This window comes from Chenopodium album, chromosome 27 (assembly GCF_948465745.1).
Source record: "Chenopodium album chromosome 27, dcCheAlbu1.1, whole genome shotgun sequence".
Taxonomy (NCBI): Eukaryota; Viridiplantae; Streptophyta; class Magnoliopsida; order Caryophyllales; family Amaranthaceae; genus Chenopodium; species Chenopodium album.
The window spans coordinates 5692407-5712797 of NC_137860.1; the positions used below are offsets into that span (position 1 = coordinate 5692407).

The following is a 20391-nucleotide window of genomic DNA, read 5'->3' on the forward strand; positions in this document are numbered from 1 at the left end:
AATTTTGACTATTTCGAATCTTATGACAACGCATAATTATAACACTAATGATATAAAATTAGAGTGAAACTTCCGTGATTACAGAGGTAATCAGATGGAAATTTCAACGCAATTTACCCAAAAAAAAGTGCATCGTTTTTCCACGGGGGCAAATTCGTACTTTAAAGAACAAAACCCATGAAAATCACAGCTTAAATTTAACGGTCAAACTCACAAACCCAGTTTGAATTTGTTTGTTTCAAAAAAAATTCCATGGCAATTCCTTCACATGGGCGCGCCAGTTTTTCTACTCAGGCCAATGCTCTTCTCCGAAAAAACTTGGTTTTTCAGGTACCCTTTTTCCTGCATTTTTAATGGGTGCAATTAATTTAAAATTCATTTTATGGGGTTTACATTTATAGAATTTAATGTGTTTTTAATTAAGTTGCATTTGCTAGATAATCTGGGAAATGGGGTTTGTGTTGTATTATAATTTAAGTGTTTGTATTTGTTAATTGTAGTGTTAATGTTGTTGTAGTTGATGTTTGGGTTTGTGTAAATGTGTAATTTAGATTAAAAGTAATTTGTTATGCCCTTTGTTTGGTGATAATACGGATTAATATTTAATAGTCACGTTGATAATATGATTTAAACTAGCAATGTGACAACTTAATCAAGATGGTTGTAGAGGTGTTTAAAAAATCGTGCGAATCCAGGGTTTTAACTAAAAAAAAGTGTCTTTTGGCTTGCCCGCGCTTTTTCGGGCCAGGCTAGCGGACCGGGCTAAGTTGTTCACCTCTTGATGGTAGTCAAATGTGGCTGAAGTTGTGAATTTGGGGAATTGGGGGTGTTTATATTAGTGGGCGATCTTGAAATGTATGATGATTGGGATTATTTTGTAAGAATTTCTTAGTGCTTAATAAATTGAGATGGTTTTTTTTTTTTTTTTTTTTGACAAGAAATTGAGATGGTTGGTGATCTATAAATGCTAAGATATTGTGAAATTATATAACTTATTTTATATAAATTAAGAAATCAGTTGACTTGTGTTGTCATAATTTTGCTGACTATATGATTCTTACATCTAGCTGATCATTTTATCATCTTGCTTAACGTAGATGTCAATTCATTTGAAATTGGGAAGGTTATATCATTGTGAATACTGTCTTAACTTTGCTGTTGCCTGAACTATACATTGCAGAGACGGAATAAACGTTCAAATTGTTGTCTCATAATATTCCCAGTTTTACTTTGTGTTCTTCTTGCTGTCTTACAACGAGCAATCGACAATGAATTGAGCAAAGATAAGTATAAATGTGGGTGTGCTCAAGTTAATGGCACAACTGTTTGTGGGGTTCAATATTCAACATTGGATCAAGCTTCTAGTTGTCCGATTCCTAATCCCCAAAAATGGCCTGCATTGCTTCAACTTCCTGATCCCCTGAGTCGCGCTGTGAGAACTGATGGTCTTTCATTTCCAAATTTGCCTAGTGAGTCATGTAGACGGACAGGTAATTGTCCTGTCACTGTACTTGTGACCGGGACTAATCGAACATTGGGGCAAGGTATATCTCTTCTCTTGTACATTTAATTTTCTGTACTTTCTGGTTCTTTGTTGAAACTTGGTTTGGTTATGGGTGATTTTTAATCTTTCTAGGCATGGCCAGCAACCTGTTTCCGACATCCCCTCTGAATTCCTCCAACCCTTTACTTAGTTTGGCCAACAATGTCTTGGTAAGTGTTTATGCATTCACTTTGTCTTCACTAGTATTATGGAAAGGTATGAAATCTTGACACCTTAAACTGCTCCAGGGAACAATTTCGATGCCAGCAACACAGAATTTTCTTGATCCTGCTTACTCCTCAGGCCTTCCTCTTTACTTCGTGAGACCACTCTGCCAGTACAACTCGTCGTTTTCTTTACCTGAAGAGGTTATATCATCAACTATGCAGCAAGGTATAACTAGGTTTCTGGCTTTCCATAGCATAATTTTCTATGAGCAGTGAATAAATTGAACTTTTTAATAAGGCGGGTGTTGTGTTGTGTTAAGAAAATATGCATGAGCAATATTTTTAATAAGGGGTGACTGAGTGAGGAATGAGTGAAAAGTTGCTGTCTGAAGCTCTGAGCAACACACAATGCTCCTTTTTCACTATTTTCTTTTAATTATTAAAACAAAATGTTATACAGTAGATAAAACTAATTTAAGATAATTGAGAAAATGGGTCATGTGAGAATCATAAAAAGCGGAGTTGAAAATCAGTTAATGCCAAATTGCCAATGTAAGCAAAATCAAAATATCCAATTAAAGTCTTGTTCTCTACATCTTATTTTTGCTAAATTGGAAATATTTTCATTAAGCTGAAATTGTTTTAAATGAAATTAAATTATCTTTACTAAATTTAAAATTTTTTATTGAATAAAACTTATTTTAACTAATCCTCAATTATATTTGTTCTTTTAATACATTGATTAAAACTTAGTTTTAAATGAAATTAAATTATCTTTACTGAATTTAAATTTTTTTACCGAATAAAACTTATTTAACTAATCCTCAATTATATTTTTTCTTTTAAAATGAAATTATTTTTGCTGAACCAAACGTATTTTTATTGAACATAAATTATTTTTACCGACTTAAATTATTTAATGAATATTATTTGGATAAGGTGAAGTTAATCGAGCCTAAGGAATCCAATCTTAATTAGAAAAATTTAGTATATAATGAGTATAAATATTATGAATTATCATAAAATATTTCTTGGAAAAAAAATCAACAAAAAGTCATAGATTCAAAGTTTCAAACACACACATTTTAATATTCATAACAATCTTATTCCCAAAAAATATTCATAACAATCTCTATTGATAATGCACCCCTAAGAAAATGTGTGAATTTTGATAAATCATGTTTATATTATAATATTTGAAATTATTAGAAAAATAATATGATTATCAATTTTAAAGTTGAATATAATGAGGAAACTCCATATACTTGAGTTGTTTTACCCATTTTTTATATGTTTTGCACATATTGTGTGCAATTGTGCATACTTCTACCTATATTTGAAAAAGTTTGTTTGTTATAATATCTATAAGAAAATTTTCTATGAAAAAATCTTCACCATGTACAACAATTATTATAAAAATAGCATATATATCAATTTCATAATAAAAAATCATTCATCTATTTTTATATAGATAATTAGTTTTAATAACACACGCTTGTCAGTGCACTTCTCCATTATTATGCCTGTGTAAAAATATTAGAAGTTTCATATTAGTAAAGTACACATTGAGACCAATCTAACAATATCGTGCATAAGTAAATTATACCTTATGAATACATCACAAATACAAGTAAAAGTTAAAGTAACTTATGAGAATGGTGTAAAAAGTTAAACGGGTTGTCTAAAAAATGGAGGAAGTAATGATTAACCTTGTGAGTAGCTCGATTAGCGTTTAACCCTAATTTAGCAATCAACAGTATAGAATAGAAGAAATTATTTAAATAATTTAGCAATCAATAGCTTAGTAAAATGATTGTAGGAAAGTTGTTATTGTTAATCTAGGGCATTAGTATTCAACAATGAGGGTTAAACAAATAAAAAAAGTTCGCGAAGGGTATTTGATCCTAGGATCTTGCATGCAAAAATCTTTTATCCATTAGTCATTAGTAGTTCATTATCACTACATCAATCTTTATATTACAATATACAAGTAACAACATTTCTATATATCCTTATTTATTTGTTAATGAATTCTATATGTCAAATCTCTTAATACTTTAAACATATTTTCATTTATATGAGAATAAACTGTTTCCCTCCTTTTCTCTTCTACCTTGCTTTGTGTGTGTATGTGGCACGCATGAATGTGTATACAATAAGGAGGTTTTTTTTCTGTCAAATTGTCTCCAAAGATTTGTCCTTTCATCTTTTAGTACTTGTCTTTGTGAGTTTATATTTGATAACCTTTTCTCTGTCTATATCTTTATATTAATTTTAGAATTCCTGAGAACGATTCTTTCTCTCGGACTCTCCCATGTACTATCTTATGGCTTGTTGTTCTAATGATCTTATTGATTCCTTACAGATGTAAAATGTGCTCAAGGTCTTCATCTATGGCGCAATAGTTCATCTGATATTAATGATGAGTTGTACAAGGGTTATCGTAAAGGTAACCCAGAAAGGAAGATAAATGAATATGTGTCTGGTAAGTCTTTAGCAATGAACTAATTTTCTAGAATCACTTGTTTACCCATATATAATTTTCTAGAATCACTTCTAAATATATATCTTTTTTTTTTTTTTTTTTTCCTTCCTTTCTTTTAACAGCATATGATTTTCTCAACTCAAACCTGAAGAACTTTAATGTGAGCATATGGTACAATTCAACATACAAAAATGACAGTGGATTTTCTACGATTGGATTGCTACGTGTACCACGCTCAGTGAATCAGGTAGTTTTCTAGATCCTTTCTTGTCTTTTAGGCTCAACACTCATTGAGGTCTTCCTTTTGTTTAATTACCTCACTTGATTTTATTGTTTATATTTATTGATTTTATTGATGTTCTAGCTTAGCTTGTTTGCTCATTTTTTTCCTGCCTTATCTTACTTTCACATTTCCACTTCAAGACTATGTAATTATGTATTGCAACTTGTGCTCCTCCCTCAATTGTGGTGACATGAAATATCTCTATCATTGTGCAATTGCTCATTGTCACCTAAAATCAGATTTGAAAGTTAAAGTGGTAACAAATTTTTTGCTCTGCTAGGAGCTTAATGCACTAATCTATTCCTATGCTATGATTTTCTATGGTTTTTATGTCCATTTGTATGTTCTTTCAGTAGACCTTATACATTCAATCTTATATTACAGGTGTCTAATGCCTACCTTCAAAGTCTGTTCGGACCCGGTACCAAAATGCTTCTTGAGTATATCAAGGAAATGCCAAAGCCTGGAAGTCAGCTTAGAGTTGATCTTTCGTCTCTCCTCAGTGCGCAATTTTTCACATATGTCATTATAGCACTATTTCCTGTAAGTATGCTTTATCTTTTAAATGTTTTTATCTCATACAAGCACCATATATTGGATTTTCCGTTAAATTTTTTGCTGCCATAGCTCTATTATATTTTACGACACTTAGCGATTGGACTTGAATAGGGCAAATTATTGGTTCTTATAGGGTCAGAAAAGTCACCTTATTGGTTCTCTTGGCAAAATAAATGTGAATGAACACCTTAAAAGGCGTACACACTTATGTACTTAAAGGGAGAAGAGGATAGGATTTAAATGGGGCTCATTGTGAGCCTATTATACATACAATTCCTACACTCTCTTCTACTTTATGGTTAGAGGTGATGATGCCAAAAACACCTCTTCCTTCCCCAACTTCTAACAAGTATGATGGAACAGAGAAAAAACCGTTGAACAGTCAAATCTTTCCCCCAACATCTTTATTTATCACATTTCTAATATCTTTACAAATTATTCAGGTGCCTCAAAATTTAAATTGTAGGCTGTTTGTGTATGCAGTTGACACAATCATTATGTAATGATGTTTGCTTATTTTACTGAGAAATTCACATCATTTTTTAATAAAATTTTTATTATTTATTTCTTATGAGTTTTGTATTTTGATGCAGGTTGTGCTGACTGCTCTGGTTTATGAAAAACAACAACGATTGCGTATCATGATGAAAATGCATGGGCTTGGTGATGGCCCATATTGGACAATTTCCTATGCTTACTTCCTAGCTTTATCTGTGATCTACATGATATGTTTTGTGGTACTCGGATCACTTATTGGTAAATAAAACCAAACATAAGTACTACGTTTTTTTTTTTTTTTTTTTTTTATATTATTTTTTTATCCCTTAACATGCAATACCACTCATGCCTTGTATTGTATTCTCTGCAGGACTAAAAATCTTCACATTAAATGATTACAGCATCCAATTTGTATTCTATTTCATCTATATGAATTTGCAGATTTCAATGGCTTTTCTTTTAGCACCTTTGTTCTCAAATGTTTTATCTGCAAGAGGTGTGAATTTAGTCCTATTACTGCCTTCTTACACTGAAGTAGTCTGCTATGTCGTGATTCTAATATGTTGTCCGAATTTGTTTCAGCTGTAGGTTATTTACTTACGTTTGGTACTGGGCTGTTGGGAGCATTCCTATTTCAAAATTTCATTGAAGATACCTCTTTTCCAAGTAAATTCTCATTAAATTTCTATTTCTATTACTCAACAAATTTATTTTGGTCATTCACACTTGTCGTTTTTCTCAATAATAGTTGCAAATTTGTCAATCAGTGAAAGTATATACTCTTTAGCATTGCCATTTTCCCTCTGCCCTTAGGAACAAAGTTAATGCAAGTATACAAAACTTAGGGGGTTTTATGTACAATACGTTATGCTATAGTAATAGTAATAGTAATAGTAATAGTAATAGTAATAGTAATCAGTACATTTATAGGGTATAATGGTATATGTGATGGATTTAGTAGATTTTCGTGTGCCATACACACTTGAAGATAAAACTTCATCATTTACAGCCAATTTGACTGAAAGAAATTTCTTTTACAAACTCAATATAGTGATTTAAAATCTGTGATGAATTTATATGGCTTTACAAATAACCTTTATAATATAAACCAACTCTTGAGAAGTTTGATGATCAACTAAAATAGTAGAATACATAAAAGACCCTTACTGTTTTATTTACCCTTTTAAAATTTAGTATTTTCAATGTCAAAATTATATGAGCTGTCATATATATTTTACGAAATGTGAAGCAAGCATTGCATGAATTTAGATCTATATTTATGTCTCCTCGTTTCATATTAGTTGATGCATATCATTTAGGCGTTTTATACCATTCATAAATCATAATAGTAATAATAATATCTTCAAAGTGTGTCAACTAAATTGAATTGGAGGAAGTATATGATAGCACTGTATTATTCATAAATCACAAGTTATGTATTGTTGGGTATCTAACGCAAATATTGCATGGGCCTGACTTGCTGTATTCTTAATTGGACTTGGGAAAATTCATCAATTTCTTGGTTAGTTGATATAATGAAATTCATGCATATCTAATCTTTTTGGGATTTTTATTTTAGGAGGATGGATTATTGTTATGGAGCTATATCCTGGATTCTCTTTGTATCGAGGTTTATATGAGCTGGGGCAATATTCTTATCTTGGGGATCAAATGAGCTCCCGTGGTATGCGGTGGGAAAACTTGGGTGACAGTAGGAATGGTATGAAAGAAATAATGATCATCATGTTCGTTGAGTGGCTGTTCATGCTTCCTATTGCATACTACATTGATCAAGTTATATCATCTGGAAGTGGTGGGAAGAGAAATCCTCTATTATTCTTCCGCAGCTTGCTAAGAAAGTCAAATTCTATTTCACGAAAGCGTAGTTTACACAAACAAGGATCAAAAGTCTTTGTGGAGATGGAGAAAGCTGATGTTGTGCAAGAGGTATTTCTTTTTTAACCATTGTATGCATATTTCTTTGTACTATGTAATCTTCATTTCAAGTAACAAGAGTTTTAAAATTGGAATGAACGTATCATACTCCCTCCATCCCCTTTTGATAGTCCCTTATGAGCATTTTTCTCGGGAATTACTAAACATAAATAAAAATAGTAAAATGACATTGAAAAAGTAATATGACATTGGGTATGCAAAAAAATAGAGAGAGAAAGTAATAAAAGTACATGGAAAAACAAAATTTACATGGGAAATCTAAATTTGCACAAGTATTGTTGCAAATTGGAGGGAATTTTAGTAAAAAATTAATATTAATGATTGTTGGAAAAAGCAAATGGGGTGAACATTTTGGGACTAAAATTTGCCCATAAGGGACTATCAAAAGGGGACGGAGGGAGTACTATCTTTGGAATTAGTTGTAGCCTGAATTTTTTACTGTACAATGTTGTGAACATCTCTGCTTTCCTGAACAGAGGGAGAGGGTGGATCAACTGTTATCAGAATCAAGTTCAAGCACTTCCATAATTTGCAGCAGCCTGAGAAAGATCTATCCTGGTAGGGATGGGAACCCCCCAAAGCTTGCAGTCAAAGGATTATCTCTCGCTGTACCTTGTGGTGAGTGCTTTGGGATGCTTGGCCCAAATGGGGCAGGGAAGACCTCCTTCATCAGCATGGTGAGAACATTGTTCCCTTTGCTTGCTACAATGCTACATATGTGCATGACTTCTAAAGTACTACCTTCATATCTTTAAGTATGCCCTTTTGGGTTGTCTCTGTTAAGTTTGCTCTATTCCATACGAGGGAACCACAACTTTACTCTCACATACAATACTTTTGGTCCCACCAAATTTTCTATCTCATCAAACTTATTAACGTAATTACTCCCCAATGGGGCAAGAGGGAGTACCTAAGTATGATTTTGAACCCATGTATGATCATTAAGTAATTTTGAAGGAAAGTTAAATTTAAAAGAACAAGTGTTGATAATTCAAGCTTTCTCTTATTAATTTCAAGAAAACATGTAGTGCACTAGTGATCTTACTTAATTTCAACTATTTGCTCTTGAATCCAGCAAACTAATACCATATGTGAGATTTGTTTTGGTGATGACTAAAAATGACAAGTATTAAAACATAGTCAGTGGAAAAATACTTGTATTAGGAACATTCTATGAATAAACACCAGATGAAATATTAATGGATAGAGATTGTAATGTTTAATTGGTTGCAAAATGGAAAAATAGATGATCAATGTCTTCTTTTATCTCCTGTAGATGATTGGACTCACAGAGCCAACATCTGGAGCAGCATTTGTTGAGGGTTCAGACATCCGTTCCCAAATGAGTGATATATACACCAGCATGGGTGTTTGCCCACAACATGAGTATGTTTCCAGTCTTTTATCCTAGTAAAATGCGTAAATTTTTCATTTGAGTTCCAATTGTTACGTTTTTGCTAATGCTTTTTTACTCTTCCTTTACCCAGCCTGCTCTGGGAGACCCTAACAGGAAGAGAGCATCTAATCTTTTATGGACGACTTAAGAACCTTAAAGGTTCTGCCTTAACACAGGTCAGTTTAATATACAGTATCATTGCAAGGACAAGAAAAGGCTTTGAAAAATTAGGAGGAATGTAATTTCTATGTGCTGTTACTACAGGCAGTTGATGAATCTTTAAAAAGCGTCAATTTATATTATGGAGGCGTTGCTGACAAATTTGCTGGAAAGTATAGTGGAGGAATGAAAAGGAGACTTAGTGTTGCTATTTCCTTGATTGGTGACCCTAAGGTTTGTCCCGTTGCTTTGCTGCCTGTAACTTTTTGGACTTCGGATATTCTAATTGATTTTTCTTATTAAAGGTTGTTTACATGGATGAACCAAGTACTGGATTAGATCCTGCTTCAAGAAATAATCTTTGGAACGTTGTGAAGCAAGCTAAACAAGACAGAGCTATTATCCTCACAAGTACTCTTTCTCTACAGTGATCAAATATAACGCAATCAATACGTTTATAAAGACTTATTATTGAGTTGAATGTGACTCATAATACTATACTTTATGGTTATATTTCTTAATGTGATCCCTAATATCTTGTCTCTTTGTCTCTCTTATTTTTCTTCTTTCAGCCCATTCTATGGAAGAGGCAGAAGTTCTGTGTGACCGGATAGGCATTTTTGTTGATGGCAGCTTGCAATGTATAGGAGGCCCAAAGCAGGTAATTTCTACTTCTAATCATCACAGATACAGAATATGCAAGTATTCTAACAGTCATTTTTTTAGCTGTGGTTAACTATTTAGATTAGATCTTGATCACTAATATTGACTGACTTGTCTAAGCTACCCAAATTGATGGTCTAGCATGTTATGTGTTAACACCTTCGATTATTCACTAGCAAGTCAGCCATTGTGCACTACTCAGTACTCACCAAAGTATACTCGTTAAGCCAAGTGACACTTTCTCCTCACTTGACAATTCTCCCATGCCTGGCTATACACAATGCAAGCGCACCTATTGTGCTGATGTAGCACTACACTTAGTGGAGCACGATCCTTATGCCTAGCTCCAAGGGTTAGGATCTAACTGGTAAAATTAAATCAAACAGATTGAAAAGAGTTTATCCTGCTTAAGATTTAGATCAGCTGCATGTTTTTGAATCGTAAAAACATAGGATTGTCAAATTTGGGTAGGAATTCTAACAACCATTGCATGGATACACATACACCATCTCAATAAAGTAACCTTGCTTCTGCTATACATAACAAGTGTTTTGTTCTTGTATAATGGCAGCTGAAAGGAAGATATGGAGGGACCTTTGTATTCACAATGACAACTTCTGCAGAGCATGATACAGAAGTGGAAACAATGGTGATGAGCCTATCGCCAAATGCCCAAAAGATATACCACATTTCAGGAACCCAAAAGTTTGAGATCCCAAAACATGAAATCCGGATTTCTGATGTTTTCAAGGCAGTCGAGAACTTTAAGAAGAGATTCACAGTCCAAGCATGGGGACTTGCTGACACCACTTTGGAGGATGTATTCATCAAGGTTGCTCGTGAGGCTCAATCTTCCGATGTTCTCTTATAATCATATAGGTTTGTACTTATGAGGTTTTGTTTAAGTTCCATACTTAGTTTAGGTAGATTATATATAAACTATCAAAGCATAGTCGTGCCACGTGTTCCTGTGTGCCTGTGTTTATGTCTTTTGTAATATAGTTGTGTAATAACTTTGTGTATAAAATGAGTTATACAATCATTTATAAGAGCTTGTACAGTAATAATAACACTTGGTAACATTTTCTTTGATTTTTTGGGAACTCTACCATACTATATTTACATCAAAGTCACGCAGTAAATTATTTTGCCTAATCAATCCATTACTCCATTGTCTAATAATTTCTGAGATGCCTAGCTAGACCGGCACACCAGAAAATGCCGAGGACGAAATTTATTATTAATTCATTATTTATATATAGATGGCCTTAAATCCTAAATTCCTAATCCTTTACACTTAGGAAAATACCACATTATTCACTATTATGGATAATACTAGATGAACCCCGTGCGATGCACGGTTTGTTTGAATTTATTAAAATATTTATATATATATATATATATATATATATATATATATATATATATATATATATATATATATATATATATATATATATATATATATATATATAGGGTCGGGATCCGGTGAGAACCACCCTTTATGTGAGAACCACCACCAATGTGAGAACCAATACCAACCATTAGATTATATGAAATTCAACAGCTGAGATTAAAAATACAAAACCCACCCAAACCCAAACCCAAACCCAACATCAACCATAACCTCTTTCTCTCTCCAGAAAAAATTACCTAGCTTATTTCTCACTCTCCTAAGTTGAAGGTGGAACATCAATGGCTTGAAGCTTTAAGGATCAATACTTTCTCTCTCCTCTTGTTCACTTATACATAATTTTGGTAAGTAATTTTTGAATATCTTGCCCTTAGTTCTGGTTTTTCATTATAATTTTCGAATAGAATTATCTCAATTTAGTATTTTCATCAAAATTTTCGAATTTGATGTTCTAATTATCAAATTTTAGTGTTCTGGAAAATTTCGAATTTGAATGCTCTTATTTTGGTTATTTGAGTTTGACATTATGATTATTGCTAGATTTTTTGAGTTGAGAGTTCTTAATTTAGGATTTTCATTATCAAATTATCAATAATTGAGGTTTGTTCGTACTTTTAACTTTGAATTGCATGTTAATATGAATGTTCAAAATATTTTGATTTTACATCTCTGAAAATTTTGGAATTGCATGTTAATTTTCGAATTGAATTACATGTTAATTTTCGAATTGCATTAATCGAATTGAATGTTTAATTGCATCAATTCTTTGATTGAATTGAATGAATTATTTAGGTTTGATTAATTTGATAGAGATTTTAGTGATTGTAATGATGTCAGATTAAACTTATGATAAAAAATGTTCTGAAATTTCCAATTAAATGCTCTTATTATGTTGTTAGTAGGTTTTTATTTTCAATTGAATGCTGTTATTATGTTCTTATTTTCAATCAAATTTAAAATGAGCAAATAAATTAAAATGAGCAAACCTAAATATGTATAATAGAACATTTAAAATGAGGTAACTACAATTAAAATGAGCAAATATTAATGACATTCACAAGTAATTCAAGGATCTATAAGTACTCAGTATACAGAATATGCACAACAATACATTTTTCTTTTCCAAATATAGGAGCAAAAATAATTAAAATGAGCAAATATAATCAAAATGAGCAAACATATTATGAGTTCCTTGGTCTACTTGCCTGCGTACAAGCCCCACCCCTTTCTTCTTGGTCTGTTTCCTGCACACTACACACCCTTCTTCCACTTCCCTGAACAAACCTATCCCCCCTGCACACTACAATTTTCTCCCACTTCCCTGAACAAACCAATCCCCCCTTCTAATTTTAGATTCTAAAATTATTGTGTATGTATGTGTGTGTGTGTGTGTGTGTGAGTGTGAGTGAGTGTAACAGTGTGTTTGTGTGTGAGTGTGAGTGTGAGTGTGAGTGTGAGTGAGTGTAAGAGTTTATGTATGTGGGCATTGAATTGCATGTTCATTTGACAAATGAGCATTGAATTATTTGCTCATTTGACAAATGAGCAAAGAATTGTATGCTTATTTCACAAATGAGCATTGAGTTATTTGCTTCTACGCACAAGCTCCACCCCCTTCTTCTTGGTCTGTTTCCTGCACACCAACCACACTCCCTTCTTCTACTTCCCTACACAAACCTATCAATCCTTCAAGGTGATAATTGAATACCACTTGGAACAACATGAGTGGTTAGGTTATATGTACAAGATAAGAGACAAGTGGATTCCGGCCTATTTCAGAGATGTGTTCCTTGGAGGAATAATGCTTACAACATCAAGATCCGAAAGTGAAAACAACTTTTTCTGCTCCTTTATCAATCCTCATGTGTCACTTGTTGAGTTTTACTTGAGATATGAAGCTGCAATTGATGCCCAGAGACACACTCAAGGTCAGAATGATAATGATTCAAAGCACAAATATCTTGAGTGCAAAACACCACTAGGGATAGAAAATTATGCCTCGCATTTAAAATGAGGAAATAAATTTAAAATGAGCAAACCTAAATATGTGTTATAATATAGAAAAAAAAAATGAGCAAACATAATTATAATGAGCAATTTGAACATTCAGCGATCACAATGGTGATGTGAATGGTGTGTTGATTGCCTCAGGCTTTGTCAAGTTGTGTGAGGAATATGGTATTTACAATGCAAGAGTTTCTGGAGCAAAACCTCAGCTTGATGTTCGGTCAGCAGCTAGATGGGTACCTCCGCCTAGTAATGTAGTCAAGGTGAATGTTGATGCTCATATGATGAGTGGTGTAGGGGTGAGTTTGGGGGTGGTTATAAGGTATGCAGAGGGGGCTTTACTGCTTGTTGCTGTAAAGAAGACCACCAATTGCTGGCAGCCGAATCAGGCAGAAGCTGCTGCTGCTAGATTTGGTGTGGAGTTGGCTGTGCGGATGGGCTACAATTGAGTGGTGTTGGAATGTGGTGCTATTGATGTAGTGCGTGCTGTCAAGAAGAAGGTCATTGGTGCTGCTCCTATTTTTTTGCTGTTTAATGATATTGTAAGGATGTCAAATGCTTTTATTTCTTTCGATTGCATTAATGTTAGAAGAGCGGGAAATACTTTGCTCATTTATCAAATGAGCAATAATTCTTTGTTCATTTTGTCAAATGAGCGAAAATTCTTTGTTCATTTATCAAATGAGCAAACAATTCTTTGCTCATTTATGAGATGAGCAAACAAATCTTTGCTCATTTATCAAATGAGCAACAATTCTTTGTTCATTTTTTCAAATGAGCAAACAATTCTTGTTCATTTATCAAATGATCAACATATGGTTAAAAATTTATAACATAGAAAAATAATTTAAAACATGTGATAAAACCTATTAGCTCAATTGGTAGAGCACTATGCAAATGCATAGGGGATGTAGGTTCAATTCCTACATAGGTTATCTCAATAAAAAAAATAAAAAAAAATCAAATTCGCACTAAATTATACGAGCAAAAAATTGGTTTGAAATGATTTATAATCATATAAACTTTGTTACAACTAAACTCTCATACAAACTTGTGTCTCAACAGTACATTAAATAAATGAACCTACGTGGGATTCGAACCCACATCTTTTGTGCATTTACACAATGCTCTACCCGTTGAGCTAGTAGGCTAATGTATTCAAAACACCAACAACAACAAAAATTATTTAAAAATGAAATGTGAAAGACTTACATTATATTTTCTTCAAACCTAAATCCCACTTTTGCAAACCCATGCCTCATCATTGCAACTCCACGATGCAAATGATCATCATCTGAAGACTTCCAGGGAATATTAAGCACAACATACTCCATATACTTTATCTCTTTCGACAAAATGACACTTTGAATACTTCCTTCACCAACCATAAACACATGAAAATGCGCTTTTCTGAAAATTAACACATCAAATTAAAATAAGAATGAGCAAATAGTTAGTTGCTCATTTGTCAAATGAGCCAATACTTAATTGCTAATTTAACAAATGAGCAAGCACTTAGTTGCTCATTTGTTAAATGAGCAAATAGTTAGTTGCTCATTTGTAAAATGAGCAAATAATTAGTTGCTCATTTGTCAAATGAGCAAACATTTCTTTAATCAACAAGCATTTCTTTGCTCATTTGTGAAATGAGTAACCATTAGTTTGCTCATTTGTCAAATAAGCAAATAATTAGTTACTCATTTGTAAAATAAGCAAACGTTTCTTTGATCATTTGGGAAATGAGCAATCAATTTTTTGATCATTTGGGAAATGAGCAATCAATATTTTACTCATGAACAAGTGAGCAAATAATTAGTTGCTCATTTGTCAAATGAGCAAATTAGTTGCTAATTAAACAAATGAGCAAAAACTTAGTTGCTCATTTGTCAAATGAGCAAATAGTTAGTTGCTCATTTGTCAAATGAGCAAACATTTCTTTAATCATTCATTAAATCAACAAGTATTTCTTTGCTCATATTTGAAATGAGCAATCAATTATTTGCTCACTTGATAAATGAGCAAATATTTCTTTACTCATTTATGAAGATGTTACATGTTCTGTGTCTGCAACACTCATACAGATGAAAGATCAATTATGATTTCAGCCACTTCTATCACTAATGAAACACAAATATGCATAGAGCAGCATTACTAAATCATGCTAGAGAACAGGTTAGCACTATATGCAAGCATCCCCAAAATTTAGTCCTAATTGACCAATTACCATGCAAGCATAGTAGGTAAGGTGTAGTATGTAATTGCTGGGGATTAGAAAATGATGATAGCAAGTAATTTCTATCTCATTTATCAAATGAGCAAGTAATTTCTTGCTCATTTAGCAAATAATCAAAAAGTTAATTGCTCATTTCTTAAATGAGCAAAGAATTACTTGCTCATTTGTGAAATGAGCAAACATTTCTTTGTTCATTTATAAAATGATCTGATCAAGTAATTCTTTAATCATTTGCTGTCTATAAGTCTGTTTGGCCACAAAGTGCAATTCAATCTTGGGATACAGAACATGCTTCAGTAACAAGCTAGCAGACACTCTTTTACTGCCTACCCTCACAAAGCTACTCATGAATCCATATTACTGCTCCTGCTCTAGACTTAGTGATATGCTCGGGTTCTAGCTTATTATCTTAGCCTCATCTAATTAGTATCAACTGCAATTCATTAGCCTCATCTAATTGCTTGGTCTCGGAATCATGTACTAATGGGAACCGAATATTAAAAAATACAAACCTTATAACAGCAGTGAGTAAAACCAAACACTCATTTCATTCCTACTGTCTAGCCAAGTTATCACAGCCAACAAAACTGAATATCATACTTCTAGTAGCAAAAAGTATGTGAAATTACTCAAATAAAGCTAAATACAAAGTATTTTACTAAGCAACAAACAGAAAATGAGCAAGTAAATATAAAATGAAAAAATAAAAATAAAATGAGCAGAAACACATACATTGTATTTTCTTGAAGAACATTTGCATTTGCAGAATCCATAGCAATTACTTCTAGGTTTCCAAAAAAAAAACAAAGAAAATGTAAGATAATTATTCAAATGAAGCAAAATTAAAACTAAAAGCAACTAATAATTACTCAAATATAAATCGAATAGAAATCACCAGGAAAAAAATCGAACAGAAATTGAACCGAAAATCGGCAAAAAAATTGACGAAAACCTTAATCAATATAATGAAGATTTCAATTGACGAAAACCTTAAGTAATCAAACTAAAATCAACGAAAATCACCTTGACAAAGAATCAATGAAGTTTAAAGAAGAATTGATGAAGAATTAAAGCAAATACCAGTAAGAAAGGGAGTAGAGAAATTGAAGGAGGAGAGAGAAAATGGCGCATCGAATGAAGGAGGAGAGAGAAAACGCTGAAAAATTGATTTTGAAATTATGTTTGATTGGGATTAATTGTGGCCGTTGGATGTAATTGATCCAACGGTTATAATGAGTCCTCACATATAATATTGTCCTCACATAAGGGATGTGGTCTCATATGATCCCATTTCTATATATATATATATATATATATATATATATATATATATATATATATATATATATATATATATATATATATATGCGCTAAAGTTTGGTATATATTTAGATAAAATTCCTAATATCAAAAGATATTATTTTATATTTAGTTAACTTAAATCGGGAAATCTCATTCGTCAATTTTGCTTACGTGTCATTTAAATTATTTAATTCTAAAAGAAATTAATAATCTCGTATTTAATTGGCTACCACAAAAATTTATTATCGTATAAGGCGCGCTAAGTAAATTAAATCTTACGTGGCTCTCTAAAATCTTGGGAAGAAACTCCCCTTTCTCTCTCTATATATATATTAGATTTTACTCTACCATACTTACTTATCATTGCACAAATATCTTCTCTCTTCTGATTTTCCTCTTTCTCTCTCTAAAAATGTCTGTAATTTTAAGAATCTTCTCATGGTGTTAGAGCAAGACCCACAGTTTGGACCTTTAATGGGTTGCTTGAGTATATTTCCTGGCCCATGATTTGGGATCTTAAATGACATTAAGTATTCAGGGCCAAATTGAATTGGATCATGTGATACTTGAGTTAAGGGACTTTACATGTAATGGAGAGTGTTAAAGTATATCCCACAAAAAAAACACATGTAGGAGTCTTACATTGACAAAAGAAGAGAGAGTTAAAACTTTATAAGGCTCAAGGGATACTCCTTTTATTGCCATATGGTTTTGGGATGTAATCTCCTTTGGACTTGTGAAGTAAATTCTCGATCTCTCTCTTGGTTTGCGGGTGCGACCCAGACCCGTATTTAACAGATAAGGTACTAAATTCTCATTCTTCAATTCATGAGAGACATTTACATTGTTTATTTGCCAATGGACCCATAAAGAGCTAAAATAACTCCCCAAATTTACCCGAACAAATTTCAAGGCAGAAAAATAACTAGCGGTGAAAATTTAATTTACAATATGGATTATATCCCAAATCGAATAAATTCGGTTTTGGATTTCTCAAACTAAATTCGTATTTGGTCTAATCCAATCCAAACCGTTCTAAGGCCCTATTCTTTAGAGCTGCTCTGCTCTGACGAGACCTGCTCTACCCTGCTTTGCTTAAAAATAATAATTAATGTTGAATTATAATAATAATAATAATAATATATAATAATAATAATAACTAATATTGAATTACTATAATAATAATAATAATTAATATTTAATAATACTAATAACAATAAATAAGTAAATAAAATTTAATTTTTTAATAATAATAATAATAAATATTTAAAAATTATAATAATAACAAATTAATATTCAATAATAATATATAATAATAATAGTAATAATAATAACGATAATTATAGTAATAATATTAATTATTATTATTATTAATTGATTTTTTATAATAAAAAATAATTTTTAAAGATAATAACTAATATTTAAAGATAATAATAATCATTAATTTTTACAAATAATAATATAAATAATAACTAAATAATATTTAATAATAATAACTAATAATTTAAAATAATATTTAATTATTATAAAAATAATGCGATAATAATAATAGTAATAATAATAATAGTACTAGTAATAATATTTGAGAAATTCAGAAATTCTCGACCACGCAAAACATTTGGGCTCGTGCTGCTGCTCATATATTTATGATAGGTTTTTCTATAGCTAAAGGAGTGTGGGCCCTGATTTTTTCTCGGCTTATGAAATCAATAGTGCTAAACTTTTATCCGGGGTTAGAAAGAAATTATACAGAAAGGGTCGCGATTTTAAAATTGTACGGATTAAAGGGTCAATATTTAATACTTCTGAACATGATATGTCAAACGGAATAATTGTTATATACGTTAGTGGTAACGACATTGTTTTTATTTTATTTTTAAAAGATAAAATTACTACTATTATTAGACTAAACGATTACACGTTTGGGATATGATAAAAAGATTTACTCCCTATAAAAGGGAGATTTCCCTTTTCCAAAATCACCATTCACCCCTTATCCACCCAAAAAACACACCCCTTGCCTTTTCCTCTTCGATGTCCATGGCTCCCAACAACCAAAACCGTCAAGCCCTTTCTCCGTTCGAGGAGCATTTTCAAATGCTTAATTTATATTTAGCTTTTATCATGGCGTTAGTGGTGCTACTGATGGTGTTAATGATTTCATAATCATGAATAAATGACGACTTGAAGTTTCCGGCACGAAGTGTACAAGGTTCGACTTGTGCTTCAAATTAACATCGTGTTTTGTTCGTAAATTAGGAGTACAAATTGTAAGGGTTTTGTGTACTTCGAAATTATAAATAAACATTACTTGAATTTGTCTCTTATGTCTAATTATTGCGGTTAATGTTAGCAAAATTAAATTTGTTATTACAATTATGAAATTATGCAAAATTTATTAGTAAAGGAAGTATGGAAAATAGGGGATCAAAATTTGTGTCTACAGGCGCCTTCAATGGCTCCTAGTTTTCCCTGCTTTTTCTTTTAGCATCGCTAGAGTTGTTCTTACTGTCGACGTCGGCGTCGGATTTTGAGCCATATTTCTAGACGTTATCTCTGCTTTGCTTGAAGTGTTTCCTTTGAGTGCGGCTCCTTCCTCTACCTCCCATGGCGGTTTCAAGTAAGAAGGAGGTGAAATAAAGTGAAGCAGGACAATGGAGAAGAGAAGGTAAAACCACCGGGAAAAGGGAAATGGAGCCTCCCATGGTGGTTAGGTAACAAGGAAAATGGAAAAAGTGAAGTAGGAAAGAGGTTTTGCGGTTGATGCAGCGGAAAATGGAAATGGAGGTGGGGCCCACAGAAGAAAAAACCACCGGATTTTGAAAAAAGTGGGAATTAACTTTTTAATTTAAGAGGTGATAATTTTTTTTTTCAAAAAAGGAAAAATTATAGAAAATAATACAACCTTTGACGTTCATTTTTAATATACAACCATTGGATTATACATTAATATTTCAACCTTTGGGAGTGTTCTTTTTAAACAGGGCAAAAAATCTTGTAACATGTTGAATTGGTTACCTTTGACACGTGTCATTATGTAATTTGTCTAAACATTGAATAAAATATTTCTTTTAAAAAAATTAAGTTTTAATTAATTTTTTTCCCTTATTTTTTTAAAGAAAAAAAAAACCCCTACCCCCTTCATGTTCAGCCTCTGCCCTGCTAATCACCGGTGACCGGCCCACGTTCCCCCACCCTGAGCAAATCTCCGACCACTGCACCGTCAATCACGCATCATGTCTATCATCACCATCAACCTAGTGGTTGCTCTGTTCTTTAGCTTCAGAGCATCATGCCCATCATCGTTGGCCATCATGAGTCTCAAAAAAATCAACGGTGGTGGGCAAAAATGATGAAATTGGTGGTGAAGTGCTAATTGGGGTGGCAAATTGGTGGCGCTGGCTGTGATTTGATGTGCATATGCGGCGCCACGACAGGGCTTTAAATGTTGTTGCGAGGAAGGAGAGCGATAGTAAGGCTGTTGGTTAGCTGTTGTTCGTGAAGGAGAAGGGAGTTGTGGTCAGGTGGGGTAGGGAGTTAAGGCTTATTGGTGGGGTTTGTGGGAGTTTTTGGTGGTGGGGGTTGGTTACTGTGGTCGAGAAGGGGTGAAATTGAGGCTGTAGAAGAGTTGGGTGTAATAGGGACTGGTTGGTGCCTTGGTGGGTGTGTGGGAGTTTCAGCCTAGTGGTGGGGGTTGGCAATGGTGGTCGGGAAGGGAAGGGGGCGG

At 32.7% G+C, this 20391-nt stretch overlaps 1 protein-coding gene across 1 annotated transcript; it reads left to right on the forward strand.

Moving 5' to 3' along the window:
- Nucleotides 1-237: 237 nt before the first annotated feature.
- LOC145621207 (ABC transporter A family member 7-like) lies at nt 238-10754 on the forward strand. The gene is made up of 18 exons (XM_081675947.1): nt 238-330; nt 1181-1544; nt 1637-1713; nt 1792-1936; nt 4076-4195; nt 4318-4442; nt 4863-5021; nt 5630-5792; nt 5905-6030; nt 6117-6200; nt 7114-7481; nt 7967-8167; nt 8767-8876; nt 8978-9062; nt 9151-9279; nt 9351-9456; nt 9618-9706; nt 10280-10754. The coding sequence occupies exons 1-18, from the start codon at nt 253-255 to the stop codon at nt 10577-10579; spliced, it is 2829 nt and encodes a 942-aa protein (XP_081532073.1). The 5' UTR covers nt 238-252; the 3' UTR covers nt 10580-10754.
- Nucleotides 10755-20391: the final 9637 nt, after the last annotated feature.